The sequence below is a fragment of the Vicugna pacos genome, chromosome 4 (assembly GCF_048564905.1).
Source record: "Vicugna pacos chromosome 4, VicPac4, whole genome shotgun sequence".
Taxonomy (NCBI): domain Eukaryota; kingdom Metazoa; phylum Chordata; class Mammalia; order Artiodactyla; family Camelidae; genus Vicugna; species Vicugna pacos.
Window position 1 is genome coordinate 76,130,849 of NC_132990.1, and position 23,066 is coordinate 76,153,914.

The following is a 23,066-nucleotide window of genomic DNA, read 5'->3' on the forward strand; positions in this document are numbered from 1 at the left end:
GGGATGAGCTCTGCGCGCAGGGACCCGCTGGCCCCAGGGCCGGAAGGAGATGTGTAGGCTGCGACCCCCCAGAGCAGGCTCGCTCCCGCGGCAGCCTGCAGGAGCCACCCCGGCCGCGGACCCGCCGGGACGCCCCTGCTCCCGGCGCCCCTCCCCGGGCCGTGGCGCGTCCCCCGAGTCTCGCAGTATTTTCTTCCTGCACCTTTAAGAAGACCGTTGCTCCGTGGTGGGATGGTGTGTTAAAGCCACACAGAGGAAGTTACGCAGCCCGGATCAGACCGAGAGATAAAAGCCCCGATGGTGATCGTGAGTGACGGCAAGAGGATTTAGCCTCGGCATTAACTTGGAGCGGAGTGCAGGGGGGCAGTGAAGCGCCCCGCCATCTGGCCCGCGCCGCGCCGGGGGGATGCCCCGGCGCCCCGACGAGCGGCTGCGAAGCCCACCCGGGCCGGGGGCTGCCTGGTGCCCGAGCGCGGGTCCTCTCCGAGCCGCCCAGGGGGCCCCAAAAGTTTGCACTTGTTAGCGGCGACCTCCCGCTCGGCCGGGGCGGGCGATGCGGGCGGCGCGGGCGGCCCCCTCCCCCGGCCCGCGTCTCCGGGACGGCTGCGGGTGGCCCCCCCGGCGGCCGGAGGGCTCCCCAGCCCCGATCTGACGGCCGCGGCGGCGGCGGCCTCAGCGGCAGCGGGAGCGGCGCGGAAAAGGAGCACCGGCTCGCAGCCCTCCGGCCCTCGCCCCCACCCAGCGCCAGCCAGACGGGGGAGGCAGAGCGCCAGAGGGTGGCGGTCCTCGGCCTCCCGGGTCTCCGCTCCGGGAAGCTGCTCCGAGCCGGGGTAAGGCGGGCGGGGAGAGCCCGGGAGGCGCGGGGGGAGAGATGCTGCAGCTTTGCAAGCCTGGTTTCATTTTTAAAGGGCTTGGGTGACCATGCAGGCTTTCCCAGGGCCCAGGAGCCACTAAAGCAGCCCAGCAAAGGCTCGGATGCAAAAGTTATTTGGCGGCGGCTGTTACTAGCAGAGGGCCGGAGTCTCTTGGAGAGGGGTGTGTGAGTGTGCATTTGTAGCAGCATCTTAAAGGTGTAGCTTGTCTTTCTGGCTGCCTTTTCCTCACCAGGGTCTTTTTCCATCGCGTGTGTGAGTGAGTGGTGGGGATGGCTGTTGCAAGAATGCCTGGATGTGTTTGTGAAAAGAAATTAACCCTTCTCTCGCGCCATTCCCCCACCCCAATTTAACTGCCACCATCTAGAGCCACCCCTCTGCCTCCTATCCCCTTCCCCTCTCTCTGAAAACTGGGTGTTTGTGAGTTGCACAGTGAAACTCTGGGTTCCAGCCACGGCCAGAAACTTCTTTCCGTGCTCTGGAGGGCTGAGCTAATGGGGAGGGGTATGTGCCTGGACGGGCTTGGGGACAGTGTGGAGTGGAACCTCCAACTGAGTGGCACACAGCTGGTGGAAGCAGAGGCCGCGCCGGAAGGCGGGAAGCGGACCTTGGGCTGAGGGGTCCGCCCGATCCGGAGTAAGTTGCCTGCCTGGGGCAGTGGAACAGCGGAGCTAGGGTCGCGCTGGCAGCATCGCTGGGGCAAAGATGCAACTAACTCTTAGGCGCTTTGCTAGGTGCCTTCTAATTAAGGGAGGCGGTGCAAATGAGGGGGCATCCTCGGTACTGGCCGGGCCTTTATTAAAGGCGTGATTATTAATTGCTCCCGCGGCTTGCACTCAACTTCGGAAAGACAAAAGCAGCCGCCGGATTGCCAGGCACGTCCCGATAGGATGCACGACGTTTGCAGCCGGGACCGTGTCCCTTGGCGGGGAGATGACCCCGCCCGCCTGCCCCGCGCCCCAGCCCCGAGCCCCGGCCCCAGCCGCCCAGCCCAGGCGTCCTTCTCGCGCCTCACGACCCGCGCTCAACTTTCCGGGGCTCCTCGGCCGCCGAGAGGGCGTGGAGGGTGCCGGGAGCCTGACGGGGCCCCCGTTCCGGGGCTGGGGGCACCGGCGCGCCTGAAATGGGATGCTCGCTCTGGCGGCGGTGAGCCGGGCACCTCCTGGACCCGGCCCGGGGCGGAGGGGCTGGAAGGTGACCCTAGCCCGGGGTGGGGGTTTCCCTCCTGACCTTTTTCCCTCCTGATCCCTGGCACCAGTCCCTGAAGACAGATTTCACCCCCCTCCGCTGTCCCCGCTGGGAAGGAAGACGGAACTTCGGGGTGGGCTGGGCCCTGGGAGAAGCCCCCAGGACCCCCTCTCCAGGGACGCCCCCTAGGGGCTCCGCGTCCTCCGAGGGAAGTTTCCCCCGAGGCGAGGGCGCAGCCGGCAACTCCGGGAGGAGCCAGCTTCCAGCCCAGCCAGCTCCGAGAGGCGCTAATTCAATAAGACAGAGAAATCTGAGTTCAGAAATCCTGGTAAAATCTAATTTTCGCGTTTTAATACCCTGGCTATCAGCCCCCCTCGGTTCCTGAGGACTCTTAAAAGAAAATAGAGCGCATTGATTCTATTTGTTTCTGGGAGCTGCAGTTTCTTAATAATATCAGGTGAAGATTTATTTTCCAAGGAGAAAATCATCCACCGGGATACCACCTCTTACTCTGAAATCTCCCCTCCCGGCTCCTCACTCCCTGCTTTCCGCCTAATTATTCCGGAGACTCTTGCATCTCTCCTCCTCCCCATTTTTTCTTTTTGGCAAAACCCGGCAGTAATATTCCCGTGCTGAGCTCACAATCCCCTTATGATGCCAGGAACGCCCCATTGATTGACTAGTTGCAAACACATTTATTACTCCCTGCCCCCCACCAGCAGATTTTGTTGTTGTTCGTTCCCCCCACCCCATTTTCCCGGGAATGCATGGCATTTAAGCCAACGGAACTGCAAAGCAATTAATAGGTTTGCGAGGCGTGCTGCCACGCCGCTCGGTCGCCCGGGCCTCCTGGCCTCCGGGTCTCGCTGCCTCCCGACGCCTGGCCGCGTCCAGCGCGGTCCAGGCCTGGAGCAGCCCGGGTCCTGCAGATGAAGGAAGCCCGCGGCTGGGCCCTCCCTGCCAGCCGCAGCCCGGCACCCTGGTGTCCTGCATCAGGAGCGCCCTACCTGTTAGTGAACAGTTGGGAGTCCGAGGCTGGAAGAATTAATTAGGGACATGCTGTTTTCTGGGCAACATGAAGCTCAGAGAGAGGCATCCAAACCTTTGCCGGCCGCGCTATTTTATTTTTACTACATTTTCTCAGGTTGTAAAAATAGTCTCCAGGCGAGTTCTTTCTGAGAGTTTTCTAGCGAGGAGCACAATTCGAGGCCGGGCAGGCTCTCTAACACGTTTCTCTTTAAACAGCCAGAGGTGAGATGTGAAAATGTGGTCCCCCTGGGCTCCTCATTCATCTCCATCAAGAGCCCTTCAGCCAGAGAGAGGGGCTGCCTTAATGCGGATTTATGATTCCCCCAGCCGGGAGTGTGGGGCACAGGCTGGCGACTTCTCCTGGGGAGGTGCTGAGCGGCCGGCCCTCTTTGGACGATGTCCACCCCTTCGGTTTGTCATTTCTGGCAGGAGTATGTTTGTGTCTGGGTGGAGGATGGAGTTTCATGGCAACATAGTTAACTCTTCAGGACCTTGTATGTACAATGGCTGAAGAGGCTGTCAGGTGAGAGTCAGGTGAAGTGAGCACCGATGCCGTGGCAGTTTGGGAATTCAGATGCAATAATCATCGACGTAATAACCAGAATTAATAATACAGGCGCTTTTGCTGTGACTCCTTGCAGTAACCTTTGCCCTATTGGCTAGTGTTTTGGGCCAGGATCCCACACTGGCTGGACTCAAACTCTCCTGATGATAAATCAAGCATCTGGGAACACACCACGTTACCAGTCGTCTTTTTCACAATGGAACATTCATCTTAGTTATATCTATTTGGGCTTTTAAATAATTACCAATGGCTTAAAGCAGGAAGGCAATAATCCTAATGGTGACCTGTTTATAAACATACCCTCTAAGGTGATTGCAAAATTTGGGCCTTGATCAGAAAATCTATTATGACAAAGCATTGTCAATTCTGTCAGTCTTCAACATCCCTAGTTTCTTGCAGTTAAAAATGACATTCACCGTATCAGAGTGCTGGAGAGAGGTTTATTGGCGCCTGATTCTTAGTTGCTGGCCCAGGGTGTGTACCTGCCCACACGGTCTCCTCTGCACCGAGAGTCAGAGTCTCATCTCTGCCTCCAACAGTCTTGACATTTTTGACTTGTCAGTCGTCATATTTTAAAGCAACCATTCAGTCTCGGCTCCCGGGGGTGTTTTTGGAAAGTCACTGACCCCACGCAGGGGCACTTCTGCTGACCCGAACGCCCTCGTGAATAAGAGGAAAGCACACCGCCTGTGTCATGAGGGACCCGATCTTCAAATGTGCAACTCCAATATTAATAAAAATAACCTGATTTCCTTGGGAGACCTTGCTAATGCAGCCTCATTTTTTTGTGCATTTTGTCGGAGAGCTTTTGTTCTTACACATCTTCATCCCCCCACTTCTCTATTTAATTTGATGCAGGTGTTGTTGCTAATGAGGTCTCTCTCCTCCCTTCTTACAATGAAAGACAAGCCAGACCCCGGGTACCTGGATGGGTTAGGAGCTCATGTCTCAGAAACTTTATAGTAAGTTGCAGATGGCTACCAGCCAAGGTCGGCTGGCCCCCATGAGTGCCTGTCCCCACCCAAGCCTAGTCAAATAAGCTTCTCCCCAGTTAATACCTCGGTAGCGTTTTTGTGTTTCAGTCCAGCCGTGCAATTGTTGTCGCTTTAAGCCCTTATGAAAAGAAATCTCTTTTATTGGTCTGAGATGCCAAGTCCAGCCCCATAGAGGGAACATGTTTGCAGCTAACAGGTACACCTCCTGATTTTATTTTATCTTTACAACACAGGCCGGAGGGTTGTTTTGCAGTTGCGTTGGCACATCACACACTAAGGGCGCTTTAAAGACCTGGATTGATTGGAAGGACCAAAATTAGAAGCAATCTGATCCGGCCTCATGCCAGATCCCTGCGGATTTTCTCCCTATCCCATTTCCATCCACTGTCACAATTTGAGAGTCTGCCTGATTTGATCGGATTCATCTCTGGGAGAGGTGTGATGCCAAGGTTAGGAGGACGCAAAGTTGTGGGCAACTTTGTGACCTGCCCATCAGCAGTCTGAGAAACGCTGGCTCCGAGTTTTCCATATCGGCCTTTTGGAAAAAACAAGGTCCTCGCTCTTTGCAACCTGGCAGCGCTCGAGGCCCTGGGACATCCGGCCTCCGTCGCCTGGTAGATGTGGCATTTCCATGCTGAGGCTGCGAGTCCCGCCTGACCGAGTCACCACCTCTCCAGGCCCTCTCCGGGCCGCGCCCCTGTGGACTGTGCCGCCATGCTGCACCTGCTGGCTCTTTTCCTGCACTGCCTCCCACTGGCCTCTGGGGACTACGACATCTGCAAGTCCTGGGTGACCACGGATGAAGGCCCCTCCTGGGAGTTCTATGCCTGCCAGCCCAAGGTGATGCGCCTGAAGGACTACGTCAAGGTGAAGGTGGAGCCCTCCGGCATCACATGCGGGGACCCCCCTGAGAGATTCTGCTCCCACGTAAGTCAGCCCACCGCTGTTCTGTTTGCTCAGGCCAGGTGGGAGGGGCTCTGGGAGCGGACCTTTGGGATGGGTGAGCAGAGAGGGAGGACCAGGATGCAAGGCTGACTTCCCTGCATTGAGGTTTGGGACCAGGCCTCTGTCCCACCTGGGAAATGTGCCAAAGCGAAGGCCAGCCTGAAGATGCTGGGGTCACGTGACATCATTCATGGTGGGGAACTTCTTGGCCAGGTGATCACTAGAACCTCTCGTCTCGGGGAGAACCATAGTAGTCACAGTTCCCCAGCCTCGCAGAGAAGCCCCGCCTCCCTGGTAGGAAGTCAGCATCCAGGGCGGGCAAGTGAGCAAGGTACTACTTGCAAGGTTGCATTCTGACCTCCCTCCATTCGTCCTTTCTGTGGTGCAACCTCCTATTCCATCCAGTCCAACCTGGAAGATTTGCCAGGTGGGGGTATGCCAAGCACCGAGCAGACACTTTGTGGGCAAAGGCTTGATGGAAGTGCAGAGGGGATTCATGAGGGAGCAAGGAGGGGGTCAGACCAGGGCAGACAGTGTGGGCGATGCTCTTTCCAATTCCGTCCCCACGGGCAGTGACCACAGTCAGTGGTTAAGTCAGGGGGCAGGAAGACTTTCAGGTGTCGTCATTCGAGTCCCTAGTTGGGGAAAGACAGGTTCTTAGAGCCATGGCACACATCAGCATTCAAGTGATATTAACACCAACACCAGCAACGGTAATAACAGCCGGGGCCAGTTACGTGAGCCCCTCGAGTGTGGGGGCTGAGGGCTCAGCACGGGTCATCCCACAGAGTCCTCCCCTCAGCTCGGCCAGACTGATTCTGTGTTGTATAAAGTAGGCGTTGCGGCAGGTAGGCTCTTGACCCGTGGCGTCTCCGGGCCTCCGTTCTACCGCCGGTACAGTGCGTACACTAACGGCACACACTCGGGTCGCTCTAAGGACTGAGTAAGCTAATTCACACCAACATGCTCAGAAGAGGGGCTGGCACAGAGCTAGTGCCCCTGGATGTGAGCTGTTGTCACTCCTGTTGTACAGGTGGAGAAACTGAGGCCCGAAGTCACAGCCCAGGACATGCTGAAGCTGTGCTTTGAGGGGCTGGCTCCAGAGTTAACTGAGCAAACTGCCTCCTGAGAGGTGCCTTCCCCCTGGGCAGGGCTCTGCAGGCCCCAGCGGGGCAGGAGGCCGGGCAGAGCCACCAGGCTGCAGGCACTGATGGGAGAGGCTCAGTGTCATCCTCGGTGGCTGCTGTCTCCATGTGTCCTGGGGGTGGGGGCGTGTGGCGCCTCTGGGCTCTGGGATCATGGCTGGACTGAGTGGGTGTGCCCATTGTGCTCTTGAGGATGCTTCAGTCCTGCCCCAGAGCAGCCAGCCTGGGAAGATAGGTTCCCACTTGGACGGCCAGTGGTCAGTAGGCTGTCACCGTGGGTGGTGGCTGGGCTGGCAGGAGCCGCTTGGGAGAGTCAGGGGTGGGAGGAGAAGGCAGCAGAGGGCCAGGAGCTGAGGCATGGACAGCCTGTGAGGATTACTGCACTGGGGACCCCAGTGCTTTGCTGGCTCAGGGACAGGCAAGGGAGCTGGTCCCGGAAGGTCAACGATGAGGTCAGCATGGGCAGAGCCCCACTCTGAGCCCGCACCTCAGGCTGACTGCCCACCCCAGCTCATTGAGGATCCCCCATACACTCCCTGAGCAGACTCAGCCGCTGCCTCTTGTATTAGCGTCTTGACTGTATTTCTCCTTTTAAATATTAATCATTGTCTTAATGTGCTGGGGCAGGGGGCATGGGGCAGGGCAGCTAAGTCATAAATCGCTGGACCAGCTTCTGGTCAAGGGCTTGAGGGTGGAAGTGACCATCACATGCAAGTCTGAGGCCCTCTCCTGGCCAAAGCTGGTTCAGGATGCCCTTGGCACTGGGCCTCTGCCCTGCCCCACTCTGACACAGAGATCCCAGCACAGATGCTGGGGTGGGGTGGTCACCCTGTCACAGTCCTGATGCTGCCTGGCTGGTGTCCTCGAGCCCTGGGGTCTAGAAGGAGCTTCTGTTCCCTTCTTCTCCTCTCCTGGCATGACCGGTAAGGAGGACAGGAGGAGGAAGAGCATCTCCACATCTCCTGCCTGGGTGGGTCCTCAGTGTCTCGACACCTGTCTGATGGACTCGAATATTTCATTATGGGCCATCATCCAGCTCTGCCTTTGATTACAAATGTGCAGACATTGAGGGTGGGGATGCTGCCTTGGCAGGTGGAGGGCAGGCTTTCGTGGGGCCTGGCTTCTGCAGGGAGGAGGGGGGTCACCCCCAGATGGATTCAGACGCCCACACCACCACTTACTGCAGTCTCCCCTGCACAGGTTCTGTGCGTGTCTCATTAGACCATCTCTAGGATGCTTTGAGGTGGGTACTGTTCTAATCCCATTTTAGGGATTAGAAAGTGTTGGCTAAACCCTGCCAAGGTCACTCGGTCTGGAGGGCGGGCGGGGAGCGCGTGTGCAGCCAGTGCTCGTGCCTCCCCACCAGGCGCCCCCCCCCCCCCCGTCCCTCTCTGAGCTTCAGTGAAGTAGAGATGACACTGAAGGCCTGTCACGGTGCTGGCGCAGCCCTGCCGTGCGTGTCCCGGCATGTAGTAGGTACTCAATGTGTGGGAGCTGTTATTTGTTATTGCTGTTACACCCTCGGTGGGGTCCCTGCCTTTGCCTCTTTGCCTCTTTCCAGCCTTGAGGCCGCACTTGTATTTCTAGTCTCAGGGCAGCAGGTGGTGGATGTATCCTCAGGAAGTTTTAACTACCTCAGCCACAGACTTTGGTGCTAACCCGCCACGAGGGGGCGCCCTAGTGGCACCCAAGTGGATGCTGGGTCCCCGTTTCCCTGTACCCCTCCTGCAGTGGGTGCTGGGCCTGTCCCAACATTCATTCAAACGGACCATGAGCCCTGGAGCACCCTAAGGGGGCAAGAGGGGCCAAGGGGCGACTGCCCCTTTCAGGGCTCAGGATGCAGACCCTCTCTCCCCACTGGGCGCTTGTCCTTCTGCAAGGCCACCTGAGAGCTGAATTGTAAATTCCAGCCTGGTGAGGAAGGGGAGGGGGTGGGAAGACCAAGATAAATGAATAAATAAAAACCTATTGGCTCTAAATGCACAATGAGAATTAATAGGGCTGAGCTCTCAACCAAGGATTCTCGGGCAAGGGCAAAATTTCAATGAGACCTGCTGAGAAGGCGGGCGGCCCCTCACCCCTGACTCCCGGTGCCTGGCCGGCCCTCTCCAGCCTGCCGAAGCTGCAGGGCCAGGAAGGAGGGAAAGGCTTCACAGCCCCTCACAGAACCCCTTTGGGACGTGGGGGGCATCGCTGGGCACGGGGAGCAGCCCCCGCAGCACTCCAAAAGAGAGATTGTCAGCCAGCTGCTGGAGAACCATGAAAGCAAGAGGGAAAGCCGCTCCGTGCCTCTGGGGAGGGGCGGTGAGGAGAGAGGGCGGGCGGGGCGCACCGGCCAGGCAGGTGGTGTTGACAGTGATCCTGCAGCTAACTCCCCATGTGCCACCCGAAGCATAGTCCTCGGACTCACCTTGTTAGAAATGCAGACTCCCAGGCCCTGCCCCCAGACCTGCTGAGCCAGAAGCTGCATTTTAACAAGACATCCAGGGGATTCGGATGCTCGCAGGGTTCGAGCTCAGCAACACTGCCTTAAGCAGGCCTGTGGTTCCCACGGGATCTCTGCAGGGGAGGGGGGAGTCGCTGCTGAGAGAGAAAGGGAAAGAGCAGGAGGTGTGGTGGGGGGGTCCCCGGAGTGAGGGGTGGAGCTGGAGCTCAGGGTCCTGAATGCTGGGGACCCGTGGAAGGTTCCAGAGAAAGGAAGGTGGTGTGGTGTCCCGACAGGAGCCACAGGCCTGGAATCTGAAGACGTGAGCTTGCATCCCAGCTTTGCTGCTTGTGGGCTGAGTGGTCTGGGGAGAGGCTCTCCATTCTCCGAGCCTCAGTTTTCCCATCTGTGACGGGGGATGATGGGAGTGGCAGCCTTGCCCCCCTCACCACCTCCCTAGGAGAAGGCAGTGCCTCCTCAGAACATCTGGAAGTGCTCGGACGGATCGAGGTCTCTTTAGTGTGGGGCTTTGATAGGGCTGTTTATCCAATCTTGATCATCTTGATTTTTCCACGGGGAAATGGGTGAACGTTAAATGTTTCATCTTAGAGGACACTTCAGTGCACAGAGGCGCCTGGGAAGAGAGGACGGTGAAGGCGCACCTTTGAGCCCACGTCTTCCTCAGAACTGGTTCTACCTTGTCTGTGCCTCGCTTTACCCAGATGCAGAGCACATGGCCCCATCCCTCCCCCGGGGGTTGGCTGGGCCGATTACTGCAGCTGGTGGGTGGTTCCTGGAGGCCTCAAGCCCCTCCACACCATGACCTTGAACATCACGTGCAGAATCAAGGTCACAGATGCCCTGCCTCCTGCTAGACTGTGATGTTGGAAAAATGTTTCCATCCAGCAGCACCCAGCTCACCAGCCCACTGGCTCAGGCCCCTTCCGCATGTATTCTGGCCCCAAACCTACAGAGGGGAGAGCAGGGGCTCCCTTCCCCAGCCCCTCTCATCTCCCCATCACACCCAACCCATCCCAGACCTCATGTCAGGCACGTCAGTGCAGAAGTGAGGTGACTCTTACAGATCTAAGCAGACAACAAGAGAAGCACAGCGGACGTTAAGTTTGGTGCACAACCAACAGTGAGGGGAGAAGACAGACCTAAAGCAATAGGAGCTTGAGAAGGGGGCCGAGGCTGCCTCCCCCCAGCCCTCTGGCTGCAGCTCACCACAAAGTTTCTGAACTTTCCACTGCCTCCTTCACTCAGAATTCCTTCTTTGCTTCCTTCATTCCTGAGGCTTCCATGTTTACCTGAATAAACTTAAGTTATTTTTCAAAGTTCAGGTTGACCCCACCTCCTCCAGGAGGCTTTCCCTGACTCCCTAGCCCAGGTGGATAAAAGGCCCCATCTGGTCACATCCCTATCATGGTGCTCACTGGTGCGGCCTAATGGTTAAGAGCTCAGGCCCTAGGGGCAGAGAGGTAGAGGTTGGAATCTCATGCTGTGTGACTTTTGGCAAGAGGCTTAACCTCTCTGAGTCTCATGTCCTTGAATGGGACTATTGATAGAAGACATGTATGAAACTGTCGTGACACACAGTGCGTGACACACAGTAGATGCTCAATCCACTCTCGTTATCATGCTCCTGATGTTTGCCTCTCCCTTGGATTGTGAGCTCCTCAGAGGTGGGGCTGCCTTGTCTTTCCATCCTTCCCTCTTGGCCTAGTCAGCGCTCAGTAAGTGTCGACTGAACTCAAGAATGGGTGGGTGGAAGGACAGTGTGATCCAGGAAGGCTTCTGGGAGGAGGAGAGGTTAGGGCTGAGTCTCACAGGAAGCACTAGGGTTTGATCAGGACGGAGGAGGCACTGAAAGCCTCTGCTTCTCTCCATTAGAGTCCCAGTTCTGTGGAATGTTCCAGCAGATGACACGGGGAGGTCTGCACAGCTCTGTCCTTAAGCAGGAAGTGACTTTGGAAGCTGAGCTTCACCCAGTCCTTAGTTAAAGCCACTCAATCTCTTGAAACGCCTGAGGCAGGGCCCAGACTGGGACAAGAATAGTTCCATGCATGACATCTTGTTGCTCAGTGAAGTCTCCTTCCTGGGGAGCAGACAGTGACAGGATGGGGGCAGCGCTGCCTGCAAGGACTGGCTCTCCCGAGTGAGAGCCTGGCCTCATAACTTTTCTTAAAGGAAGACGCCCCCTGGAGGGGGCGGGGTAGTGCCGGGGGGAGGGAACGGGCCTGGAGGGGACATCTTTCCAAAGAGTGGTAGAGACTTGGAGGTTCTAAAACTCTCCAGTTTCCGCCCCCCGCCACCCCCAGGCTCGTTGGCCTCTTCCTTCGCTACATTCCCTGGCCCTGATTTTCCACATATTCGCGTTTTTCTCCTGTAACGCATGTATGGTCCCATGGCCGGAGGGCCGGACAGGCAGGTGAGAACTTGGGGTTTGGGGAGGGGCAGACGGGGGCTCGCGCTCATCCTGCCCCTTCTGGGCTGTGGGATTTCCCGCACTCTGAGCCTTGGTTTTCTCATCCAAAAACCGGGATGACGCTAAGCACGACCTCAGAGGAAGGCTGTACATCTGAGCTGAGACAAGGTGTGCAGAGCCCTCGGCTGGGCGCCCGGCACAAAATGAATGTTCCCCAAAAAGGGGAACTTTTTTTTCCCCACCCTAGAATTTAGCCTGAGAGACAAAAGGAGGAAAAGTAGAGCAGAACAGCCAGCCAGCGAGGAGCTGCTGGCCAAGTGTGTGCGGCGGGCGTGGTCAGCAGGGGGCGTGGTCGGCGGGGCGTGGTCGGGGGCGTGGTCGGCGGGGTGTGGGCGCCCAGGTGGGGCGGTCTATGGCTTGAAGGGTTGGAAGGCTTCAGAAGAGCAATGGTTGGGCAGAAGGAATCGCTCGTGCAGAGACGCAGGAAGGGGTCTGGGAGACGCGAAGGTAGGATGTGCGGGTGACGCGGAGGGGACAAGCCACTCCATCTACTCGTTTCATTATAGCCCCCTCACACCCCATAAGCCTGTGGGTGGGGATGTTACTGTGTCATCTGATGTAGAAATAGACCAAGCCTCCCCCAGTTCCTCTAAATGGTGGAGCTGGGGTTCAACCTTCCTCTGCCTGGCTCCTACCCACTCTTCAGTGTCAGGGGCGTGGGGACAGGGATGTCAGCAGGAAACAGTGGGGAGGCAGAGACCTGAGGGGGCCCACAGGGCATGAACCACGGGGCTGGAACAGAGCTTGGCAGGCTCCAAGAAGCAGGTGCCAACCTATGGCCCCCTCACCCTCACCACTCAGCCGTCGCCGCCCCAGGAACGGGGTCCAGGCTACAAAGCTCTGTTCCTGTCACATAGCCCAGGACCTAGGCTTTCCTTCCTGCCTCCCACCTGGCCAGGGCCCACGTGGCCTACGAGGATGCCCGGCTCCTTCCTGGAGGGGACCTGAGTGACAAGGAAAGTGATGGGGAAACGGCAAATGATGCAGAAACCGACTCTGTTCGGCTTTGGTTTGCAGGCTCTGATTTGTTTTTCATCACAGCAGATTTGCTGAAATATATGAAAATGTGTTTCTAATTCTCCGATCACACACCAAATGCTGGAGCGGGGCGGGGCGGGGAGAGTGGGGCGGTGTGTCAGAGCAGAGAGAGTGCAGGATGGGAGCCAGGCCGGGCTGGGTCCTGGCAAAGTCTCCTCGCTGCTGGGCAGAGCCCCATAGCCTCAGTTTCCCCAGCTATGCAGCGATGGGGCTCGGCTAGTTTAACCAGTTCATCCAGAGTCCTGCAGGACTGTAGATACGTTCTTGGATTTTGGGGAAATCTCTGCTGGAATTTGGCCTTGGTCACAAACAGATGAAATGGGGGCTCCAGTGCAGATACAGGGGTTCCGAGCGTGTATACACCTGTGTATATCCGAGTGTGTATCCACTAGGCTTTTCCCCGCCAAGTTCAAACCCCTTTATTAAGGTATTTTATCAAAGGAAAATACAAACAAAGAAAAACAAAGCTGAGTGCTAAAAATGTAATGGCCCATCACATCATTTCCCTCTGATTTCTGCTTCTAAATTCTTTAAAAAAATTTTTTAATTGAGATATCATTGACATATAACATTGTATGCATTTCAGGGGTGCAACATAATGATTTGACATAGGTACGTACTGTGAGATGATCACCACAGTAAGTTAACATCCATCACCACACACAGTTACACTTTTTTTTTCTTGTGATAAGAAAAAACTGAGGTGATATTCACCTAACAAGAAATCAACCATCATATTCTTCCATTGGGATAAAATAGATATAACATAAAATTTGCCTTTTAAACCATTTTTAAGTGTAAAGTTCACTGGCATTTTAGCTTATTCACCATGTTGTACAACCATCACCTCTGTTGGGTTCCAAGATGTTTTCATCACCCAGAAGGAAACCCCATCTCCATTAGCAGCACCCCCCACCTCTCCCTTCCCCCCAGCCCCTGGAAACCACTCGTCTGCTTTCTGTCTCTTGGATTTGCCTGTTTCTTGACAGTTCATATAAATGCAATCATACAAGATATGACATTTTGTGTCTGGCTTTTTCAGTCAGCAACGTGTTTTCGAGTTTCATCCATATTGTGGCAGACCCCAGGGCTTTGTTCCTTTTTATGACTGGCTGATACTCCACTGTGTGATCTACCACATTTTGTTCATCTGTTCATCAGTGGATCGGCATTCAGGTTGTTTCCACTTTTTGGCTATTATGAATAACAGTGTTATGAACAGTTATATACAAGTTCTTGTGTGGACATACATTTTCATCTCTCTTTGGCTTTCTACCGAGGAGTGGAATTGCTGGGTCATCTGGTAATTTTATATTTAAGTTTTTGAGGAACTGCCAAACTGTGCTCCAGAGCAGCTGCACCATTTTACATTCCTACCAGCACTGTACCAGGGTGCACATCCTTGCCAACACTTGTTATTTTCGGTTTTTGTTTTTTATCACGATGGCTAACCTGGTTGGTGTGAGGGGGTATCGCATTATGATTTTGATTCACCTGTCTCTAATGGCTGGATATGATGTACTTATTGGCCATTTGTAGTTCTTCTTTGGAGAAATACATAGTCAAGTCTTTCTCTCATTTTTTCAGTGGGTTGTTTGTCTTTTTGTTGTTGAGTTGTCCATGTTCTTTATATATTCTGGATACTAAATGCTTATCAGATATATGATTTGCAAATATTTCCCCCATTCTACAGATAGCCTTTCACTGTCTTGATTGTGTCCTTTGAGGCACAAAGTTTTATTTTAGCGAAGTTGAATGGATCTGTTTTTTCTTTTCATTACTTGTGCTTTTGGTGTCATGCCAAAGAAACCACTACTAAATTCAAGGTGGCGAATGTTTACCTCTATGTTTTCTTCTAAGACTTCTAGTTTTATCTCTTATATTTAGATCTTTGATCCATTTTGAGTTAATTTTTGCATTTGGCGTAAGACAAACATCCAGCTTCATTCCTGTCCGTGGGGACAGTCCGTGGCCCCAGCACTATTAGCTGAAGAGGCTGTTCTTTCCCCATTAAAAGTTCCCGGCCTCCTTGATGGAAAGCAGTTGCTGTAGGTGTATGGGCTTATTCCTGGACTCTCAGGTCTGTTCCGTGGAGGCACCGAGCACTCTATGTGCAGTATTTCATCAAGGCCTCCCAAATACCCTGCATGGTGGGAACTACCTTTATCTTATTGTCCCCATTTTACAGATGAGAAAACCGAGACTCTAATACTGAGTGGCAAAGTCCAGGCTCAAACTCAGACCCGAGTCGATTCAACCACTCCGCCACGTGAGGCCAGAGGAGGGAGGAAGCCCAGGTGTTCACCCCCTCCCTCCCTGCTCTCCCACCTTCACCCTTTCCTCCCTCTTTTCTCCTTTTTTCTTGACGTATCTTTTAGGCTGGGATGTTGACTGTGATTCCCAAGGGAGGGTATTTGGGGAGGGGATGTAGGAACCTCTGACCTCTCTGGTCTTCGAATATCTCCTCTCCAGCTTCAGCCTCACTCCTCCCCTCCCCTGCTCATCAGGCACCAGATTCTGTGTCTCCCTCTTCGCTCTACAGGCTGTACTTACATGCACTAGGTGATAAATAAGTGCTGATGAGAATTATCCCTCATCTCAAGCAGACAATGCAGTTTGGAAGAGGTCTTAGAGACTGTCCAAACCAGAAGTCCTATGATGACACTACAGTGGAACTGAGCGCTCAGGGGAAAGAGGGTGCCTGGATGTGGCTGCTGCCACCCTCTGCCCCCACCCCAGAAGTCCTGGGGCTCCTGTGAACACAGTATGAAACCACCGGCCCTTTTCCTGAATGGGGAAACTGAGGCCCAACAGGATGGAGTGACTTCTCTGGGCCCCAGGTAGGGAGTAGAAGACCCAGGAGTTTCAACCATAAGCCAGGGCCTCTCCCAGAAGAGTAGACTGGAGCGCTGGGGACATGAGGCCTTCCACACCAAGTCTCCGTCCATCCACTCACGTCCTGGATTTGACGTCACACGGTGGCATTTGGTGGGGGCTGTGGGATGCCTATCTGTAAGCCTCCCATGGCCAGTGGGAGCCGGAGCTGTGCCTTCATGGCAGGTGTGGCCATAAGGGTAAAGTCCGCTGTCTGGCCTGCTCAGGTGAGCTCTCACACCGGTGTGTAGTTCCTCAGCGCTTCCTCTCACAGGCCCTGGAGATTATAAGCCCCCTGCCCCGACCTGCCTGGGGGCGTGGTTTTTGCTATGGCAACGCTGCCAAAGGTGACTAGGAAGGGGACGTTCGTGGCAGGTGGGCGACGACAGGGGCGAGGCAGGATGGTGCATGGAATGTTCGGAGTCATTGCCAGATCAGCATCAGTGATCACCCTCCGCCATTAGGCATGGGGTGTGTGTGGTCCAACCCTGCCCCTCAGCAGGGAGCTTCAGGAAGCGAGAGCCGGGGATACACTCTTGCGCACATTGCCGTGACCTGGTATTTCTTCCACCTGCCCCATCTCATGGGCCTCAGCTGTGGCTCCCCGAGGCCTCCCTGGGTGCTGTGCCCCCTGCAGAGCACTTCCTGTGCATAGCTTTTCTTCTCTCTACCACCCTTAGCCGGGTATATTGCAAACGAGGAGAGGGAGGCTCAGAGAGGTGGAGAGACTTACCCAAGTTTGCACAGCAGCGACAAAGCCAGGATCTATCTCCAGGGCTTTGATAGCTGTCCCATCCTGCCTTGCTCTGGAACACAAAAACCTGTCCTTGGGGACCCAGGATCTCAAGATGCAGCCACAGAGGGGTCACCTTGCCTCTCAGGGTCTCATCGGTAGAAAGGAATTGAACAAACCCATGTTCATGGATTTGGTGAGATCCCTCCAGACGGAAAGCCGGGGCTTCCTGGAGCTGCCTCTCCTATCTCCTGGGCTCGTCCTCAAGGACCTGGCATCCTTCTTCCCAGCACAGTTTGTCCTGGGAGCTTTGAGACAGTATGGACCCCCTCCGCCCCTCATTCCAGCTCCCTCCTGCTGCCCAAGTCATTTGTCCAGTTGATTCCAAGTGTTGACCGGGGAAATAAAAGGAAATGAAACACGACCAGGGCATTTCCCCTTGGCCGTAGCAGAAGTCTGTTGCTGGGCAAAAGGTGAAAAGGAGGCGAATGAGAGACGAAGCCTGCAGGTGACCCTCAGAGCCCCCATCAGTCGCGACAGCGCCCCCATCTGCCCCAGCCCACAGAAAGCAGGCGGTGCCCATTTGGGGGACTGCACGTTCTTGAACTGTCCCCTCTGCCTGGGGAATCAGGGGACAGCAAAGGCAGGTAACAGCAGAAGGAGATGCCAGCTGGCCAAAGGGCGTGCCATCTCTGTCCCTGTCCCCAACCCAGGCACCATCCAAAACCTCTTGCCAGTAGCTCTGGGGCTGGCATTGTGCTGGGTATGGCTTCTGGGGCTGGGTTGGCTGCCAGGGGCTGGGTGACCTCGGGTCTGTCTGTCCCCCTTTGGGATGTAAGTTTCCTGCCTTCACAGGAGGGAGTCCATGTATTTATCCTCCAAACCCCACTGCATTCCTAGATTTTACCTCTAGCTTTTGGGACCTTTAAACTTAGAGAGAAGGAGAGACATGAAGAGAGCAATGCCACCCCACCCCTGCAGGCACTGGAGGACCCAGAGGGGACGAACGGAGGCAGGACCCCCACCAGACCTCAGCTGCAAAGCTCCAGGGCAGGGTCTCCTACCTTGGAGGGGTCGCAGCCCCTTTGAGAATCTGTGGTGCTCTTTCTAGAACAATGTGTACGCGCGCGCACACGCGCACACACACACAGAGTTGCAAATACTCACGGGGCTTCCCAAACCTTCCTGAGTCCACCTGCGGGCCCCCATGGTCCCTCTGCAGGCCCTTAAACTCAGGAAAATCAACGTTTGTCTTCTTGTAGCTGACTGGTCCTGTTGTCTGAGGATTTTCTCGAGTCTACATCCTCCACCACCTCCTCAGACCAGCAACAGCTTACATTTATTGAGTGCCTACTGTATACCAAGCCCTTGGCCGGAAGTAGTTCACTGAACCCTCCTGGAACACTTACAGCAGATCCTGTATTTATACCTATTTTGAATATGAGGAACCTGAGGTTCAGAGAGGTTAAGGCATTTGCCCAAAGTCACACAGCTTCTAAGTAGAGGAGGCTGGCACCTCCACCCCTAGCTGCTTGGAGCCAGTGCCTAGCTCCTAAGCAGGCTGCTTGGCCGACCCGAGGCACTCTAAGTATCCGTCTCCCCTGGTAGACTGAGGGGTGGTTGTGTCCGCGGGCATGTGCGTGCGTGCACGGCCACGTGGCCGGCTGTACTGGGTGAGTGCACCGTCGCCGTCTGCCTCTCCTCCCCGGCACACCCCATCGGCCTGAGGAAGGAGGGCTGGGGAGGAGTAACAGGAGCATTTGCCCACCCCCTCTGCCCTTTGAGACAAGACGGAGTCTGCTGATCCACTTATTTGATAATTCACTTATTTCATGTCTGTTTGGCAGCGTGCGAGCTCCCACGCACCAGCTCTGGGGAAGGCGAGATGGCTTTGCCTGGAGGGAGCTGATCTGTTTTGCTGGGGAAGGAGTGGGGGGAAAATACACCCAAGAATGGACAATAATGGGCCTAAAAATAGAAGGTGGAGGGGAGCAGCAGGCAGGCGGAGAGGGGGCAAGGCGTCTGCCTTCCACTGGGCCTGTCTGCCTGCACCCGGCGGCCCTCCCCAGCCTGGTGCCCCAAGGGGCTGGCGGCCTCTCAGTCTGGTGGGGAGGCACGGGAAAGGGGAGGGGAAGGCAAGGAGGGCCGCAGAGCCAGGTGCCACCCCCAGATGGGGAATTGTCCCATTGCAGGTCCTCCCAGACATGGCCCCAGAAGTTGGCTGCATGTGGGGGTCCCCTGGGAAGCCGCAGCCGCCTGCGCCTGGCAAGGGACCTACCCCCGACTGTCTGGTGCAGCTGGTCTGGGTGCTCCCGGGTGAGCCTAACATGAGAACCGCTGTCTCCACAGCAGGAAAAGGGGCTCAGAGTTTGTGGCTCTCTCCTCCATTAGCCCCACGTCTCCTAATCCTTGGGACAGCCTCCCTGAAGGCCCCCAACCCATATGCGCAGCTGGGACTCCAGAGGCCAGGGAGCTGAGCAGGCTCTTGGCTCTGCCCGGGGCCCCCATGCCACCTGAGTGGTCCTCAGCCCAGCTGCACAGTGGAATCACCTGGGATCTCTGAACATCCCCCCTCCCCCTGCCTGGGCTGGGGCCCCACTAGCTACCTCACAGTCTCTGGATTGGACCTGGGCCAAAGATTTGTTCAAGCTCTGATGGTGGTCCTCGGGTACACAGATTTGAGAGCCACATTTCAGTCTTTCCCAGGGCAGCACGGAGTCCCCTCCAGCTATAAGCATCTTGTCTTTTCATCTTAAGCATCTTTTCAATTCGGGACTTTGCTCTCAGAATCTTCCCTCACATCTGAGCTGCAGGCACCCCACCCTTGCTTTGGCTTCCTGGGACCTGAAGGGCTCTGGCTTCTGCCTTGCTCTTTGTTTCCAGACTCTTAACCTCTCTTTCTGGAAGGAGGCTGCCTGGCCAGAGCTGGGGCTCTCCCTGCAGCTGCTAACTGTCAGGGCTGCCGGCTGGCCCCAGGCCTCCCCTTCGGCCTTATCTCCTATTTCCCACCAGGCTTCTGGCCCAGCCAAGCTCATCGACCCCTTTCTCCCTACAGCTCTTGCATGTCTGGCTGCCCTTCGCTTGGTCCCTCTACACAGGGCTCCTACCCCCAGCCCGGTTGGATCTCCCCGCATCTGTCCATAACCAGCCCTACCCTGATCCTTCTGGGCCTGTCTTTCTGAAAATCCCCCTCCCCCAGGAAGCCTTCCTGACCTTCCCAGCCAGTTCCCCTCTGGGTCTGTCTCTGTGTCATCCTCTGGTGGTCACAGCAGAGTGGTCCACGCTCCCAGAAGGGGTCAGAGTGCCCTTGAGTCTGTGCCTGGCCTCCGGGGGCTCTCAGTCCCCTCACCTGGAAAGCGGGGATGGTGGTACTAGCTGGGTCGACACCATAGCACAGGGGCCCTTCTTTGGATCAACTATGAGAGGCTTTCAATCTGGAGCAAAATCTCTGGTCTTCGGGCCCAGAACCATTTTCATTCCCCTTCCCCTCCCTAGGGATTCTGATGGGCAGCCAGGCTTGATTGCTGCTTCTTCAGGGCCATTTTGCACCCAGAGGACATTAGACATAGTTGTGGAATAAGTGAATATATATAGCAGCAAAACCTATCATCTCAGACTTGCCACCCTCACCCCTACCAAGGGCTTCATCCACAGAGCGATGCACCTGTCCAGGTCGGGGTGGTGCTTGGGGAAGCAGCAGGCCCAGGCACTTCCTTCTCTTTCCTTCATCCCGACGCTTCTTAACTCCTCAGATGCCAGCAAGAAGAAACCCTAGAAAGTCTTGGCTTGTGGCTGTTGGGACAGATAGACGCCACCCGTTTGGGTGCTATGTCCACTCCTGGCACCTCCTTCTGGCACAGGGGACCTGGAGAGGGAACCCTCCGAGGAGGGGGAGTCACTCTGCCAACCTTAATTAAGTACCTTGCAGTGTGACAGGCCCTGGCCCTGTCTTCACAGAGCACGCAGTGGGGGCGGGGACCACACAGTCATTAACCAAAAAAGGCGCTAAGAAAAACCAATCCAGTGCCCATCCCAGAGTGGGGTGGGGGTGGGGGGTGAGTGGCCAGGGTGTTCTCCCAGGAAGGCAGGTCTTTCAGACACCTGCAAAGGCGGGGCGAGGAAAAGCTCTAGACAGAGGCGTCCAGTCTGGAAAGCCCAGGTGGGATGAGGGGGTAGGGACAAGAAAGGAAGGCGAGACCAGAGGGTCCAAAACCAGTGGGAGGGGGGAGGGTAGAGCTCAGTGGTAGAGCTCATGCTCAGCATGCATGAGGTCCAGGGTTCAGTCCCCAGTGCCTCTATCTTAAAAAAAAAAAACCAAACAGGTGGGAAATTGGCCTCAATAGGATCATAAAATGATTTGCAAGAATTTTGTACATGTTTTGTACATTTCATGGCACCAAAGTTGATTTCTTCGTCCCTAAGCCAAGGAGCGGCTCTCTGAGACGAGGCAGGGCGGAGCAGCGGACTCTCCGCAGGGGACACCTCCGCAGGGGACGCATGCTGGGCCTTCCGACACCAGTTCTGCCCTTTTCTCAGCAAAGTGCCATCGAACGCACTTTCTAGCCTATCGGTGCATCAGTTTCTCCGCTTGGCAAGGAAGACTAGGCTCATCACGAGCAGGGAAAATGAAATTTCACACGAAAATTTCTGATCTCAATGTCTGGTGCTAAGAAAACTATTCGGCGTGGAGGTTGGAAAAAAGAAAAACGGAAGCAAGGCAGGAAGAGGCGGGAGATGGGTGGGCGAGGCGGGCAGAGCCAGGACCAGCTTGGCTTTGGGCTTCATCCAGAGCAGGGGAGCTGAAGACACACCGGTGTCTTCTAGGGAATGTCTGGTGGCAGGTGGGAGCAGAGCAGGGGACGGACAAGGCAAAGGTTAGGGGCGGGGACTGCCAGGGTCAAGTTTCAACCTCAACCCTCTTAGACCCTCACCTTTCAGCCGATGGTCCCCACAAGTCCTGGGCCTCTCAGGACCCGCTGAGGCCTCATCTTTCTGCGCATCATCAAGAAAGCCAAGGGCAGCTCTCAGAGAGGAGGGGAGGGGCTCGGCCCAGGCCCTGGGGATCTGAGGGTGGCAGCTGCCCTGAGCCCTCTAGCCAGGCCCCTCGGAGGGGGCAGCTGACAGCCCTGCCCTCCACCCCACCCTCCCCAGCATTGAATCCTCCAAGCTGCTTTTTTTCCTCCGTGATAAAATATTCATGCCAGCAGCGCAGGCCCGCTTTGGGAAGGCTGCATGTGTCTGGCTTCTGCTTTGCACAAGCTTTTAGAGAGCAGGCCGCTTTTCCTACACTCTAAGCATTTTCTAAGTCCTGAATCAATAAGACACTTTACCGGCTTCTCTGGCTATAGCTTTTCTTCCTCTCCGCACCCTTCCCCCCTCCCTGTCCCGGTTTCTCTATCTCCTTTTCTTTCTCTGGTCCTTCCCCTTCTGCCTCTCCTATTTACTTTTTTAAAAAAAGTGTTAAATAAAAGTGTTGAGCTGTTTGGGTGGCGAGCCTCGAATGGGGAGGGGGGTGGACAAGCAGGGAGAGTGGAGCCGGGCAGCTGCCAGGCAGGCAGCGGCTTGGGCGAACAGGTGGAGTCTGTGCATGCAGGGAGGAGGCGGGAGGATCAGCCGAGCCGTCCTGCTGGCCCTGGTGGGGAAGCCTGTGCGCTCCCACCGCGGGCGGAGCGGGCAGGCGAGGCCTTGGGCTAATCCAGCCTCTCACGCTCCTTTCTCAATCAATTAGAAAATGTTTACAGCAGAACCAGCAAAAACAGGACAAACACATAAAAGAAAGGAGCCCTGGAGTCAAGGAAATACTCGGAGTGTGAGTCAAAAACATCGTCCAACTTTCGAAGGAGCGAGCATAGTCCAGCGCGGCCTATCTGCACTTGGTAGTGATGAGTTCCCTGTCGTGGGGGGTGTGCAAGTGGAGAGGAGCCATCTCTTGCCTGAGACAGATGCCCTTGTGGATCTGGTCAGTTGTGTGGTACCAGGCAAGGGGCTGGGGTGTAGCAGGTGCCCGTGCCAGGGTTGGGTGGGGGCCAGGGATCAGCCCAGGCACTCTGCAGCTGGGATAGAATTTTCCACCCCAAACATTCCTAGAAATCTGGCCGTGGGAAGAATCCACATATGCCCAGGACAAAGCGAAATATATCCTTTTTTTTTTTTTTAAAAGGAATGCAATTTTCAGTTCCTGGAGAGATTAACCCTTGTCTAGCCGGAGCCTTGGCAAGACCCCACTTCCTCCAGCTGATCGGCTGATGGACAGCCGTCTGGGTCTGCAGTGTGCCACGCGGTGTTCAGCCCCGCGGCCCTGCCCTGCTCCGGGACGGCCCATCTGCCAGCGCAGCCCGATGCCCGGGGTCGCTGGAGAGGCTTGCTGGCTGGGTCTGTTAGGGAAACCGCGTTGGGACGAGGACAAGGAACAGCGTCCAGGCTGGCTGCTGCCCACTCGCCTCAGTAACCACACAGTACCCCCTGGGTGCTGCCAGGCAGGTCGCTTACCCTCTCTGAGCCATGCCAGAGCAGGGGGACCAGTGAGGCGAGTTAGGAAGGTCACACTGAGCAAGCAGGTGTATCAGCAGATACCATCCTTAGGCCAGCTGGTGAGGACTCTCACCAAGTTGGAGAATATTTATCAAATGCCACTATGTGCAAACCACTGCTGGGGGTGGGGGCGACAAGGGTAGGCCAGAGTCCAGGCTCAGTCACGGAAGCTTCTGGAAGGAGGTAAATTGTGGGCAGAGTTGAAACGAAAGGGGACCTGAGGCAGAGTGGAAGGCTG

At 55.9% G+C, this 23,066-nt stretch overlaps 1 protein-coding gene across 4 annotated transcripts in view; it reads left to right on the top strand.

Moving 5' to 3' along the window:
* The first annotated feature begins 215 nt into the window (after positions 1-215).
* The window catches only part of NTNG2 (netrin G2), a 70,184-nt gene continuing 47,333 nt past the window's right edge, over positions 216-23,066 (top strand). The window contains exons 1-2 of one of the 4 annotated variants that reach the window (XM_072960342.1): positions 216-830; positions 4,883-5,576. In XM_072960342.1, the coding sequence (XP_072816443.1) occupies positions 5,364-5,576 (213 nt within the window). In that variant the 5' untranslated portion in view covers positions 216-830; positions 4,883-5,363. The remainder of the gene's footprint in view (positions 831-4,882; positions 5,577-23,066) is intronic. The other 3 variants (XM_072960343.1, XM_072960344.1, XM_072960345.1) reach the window with 3 other exon arrangements.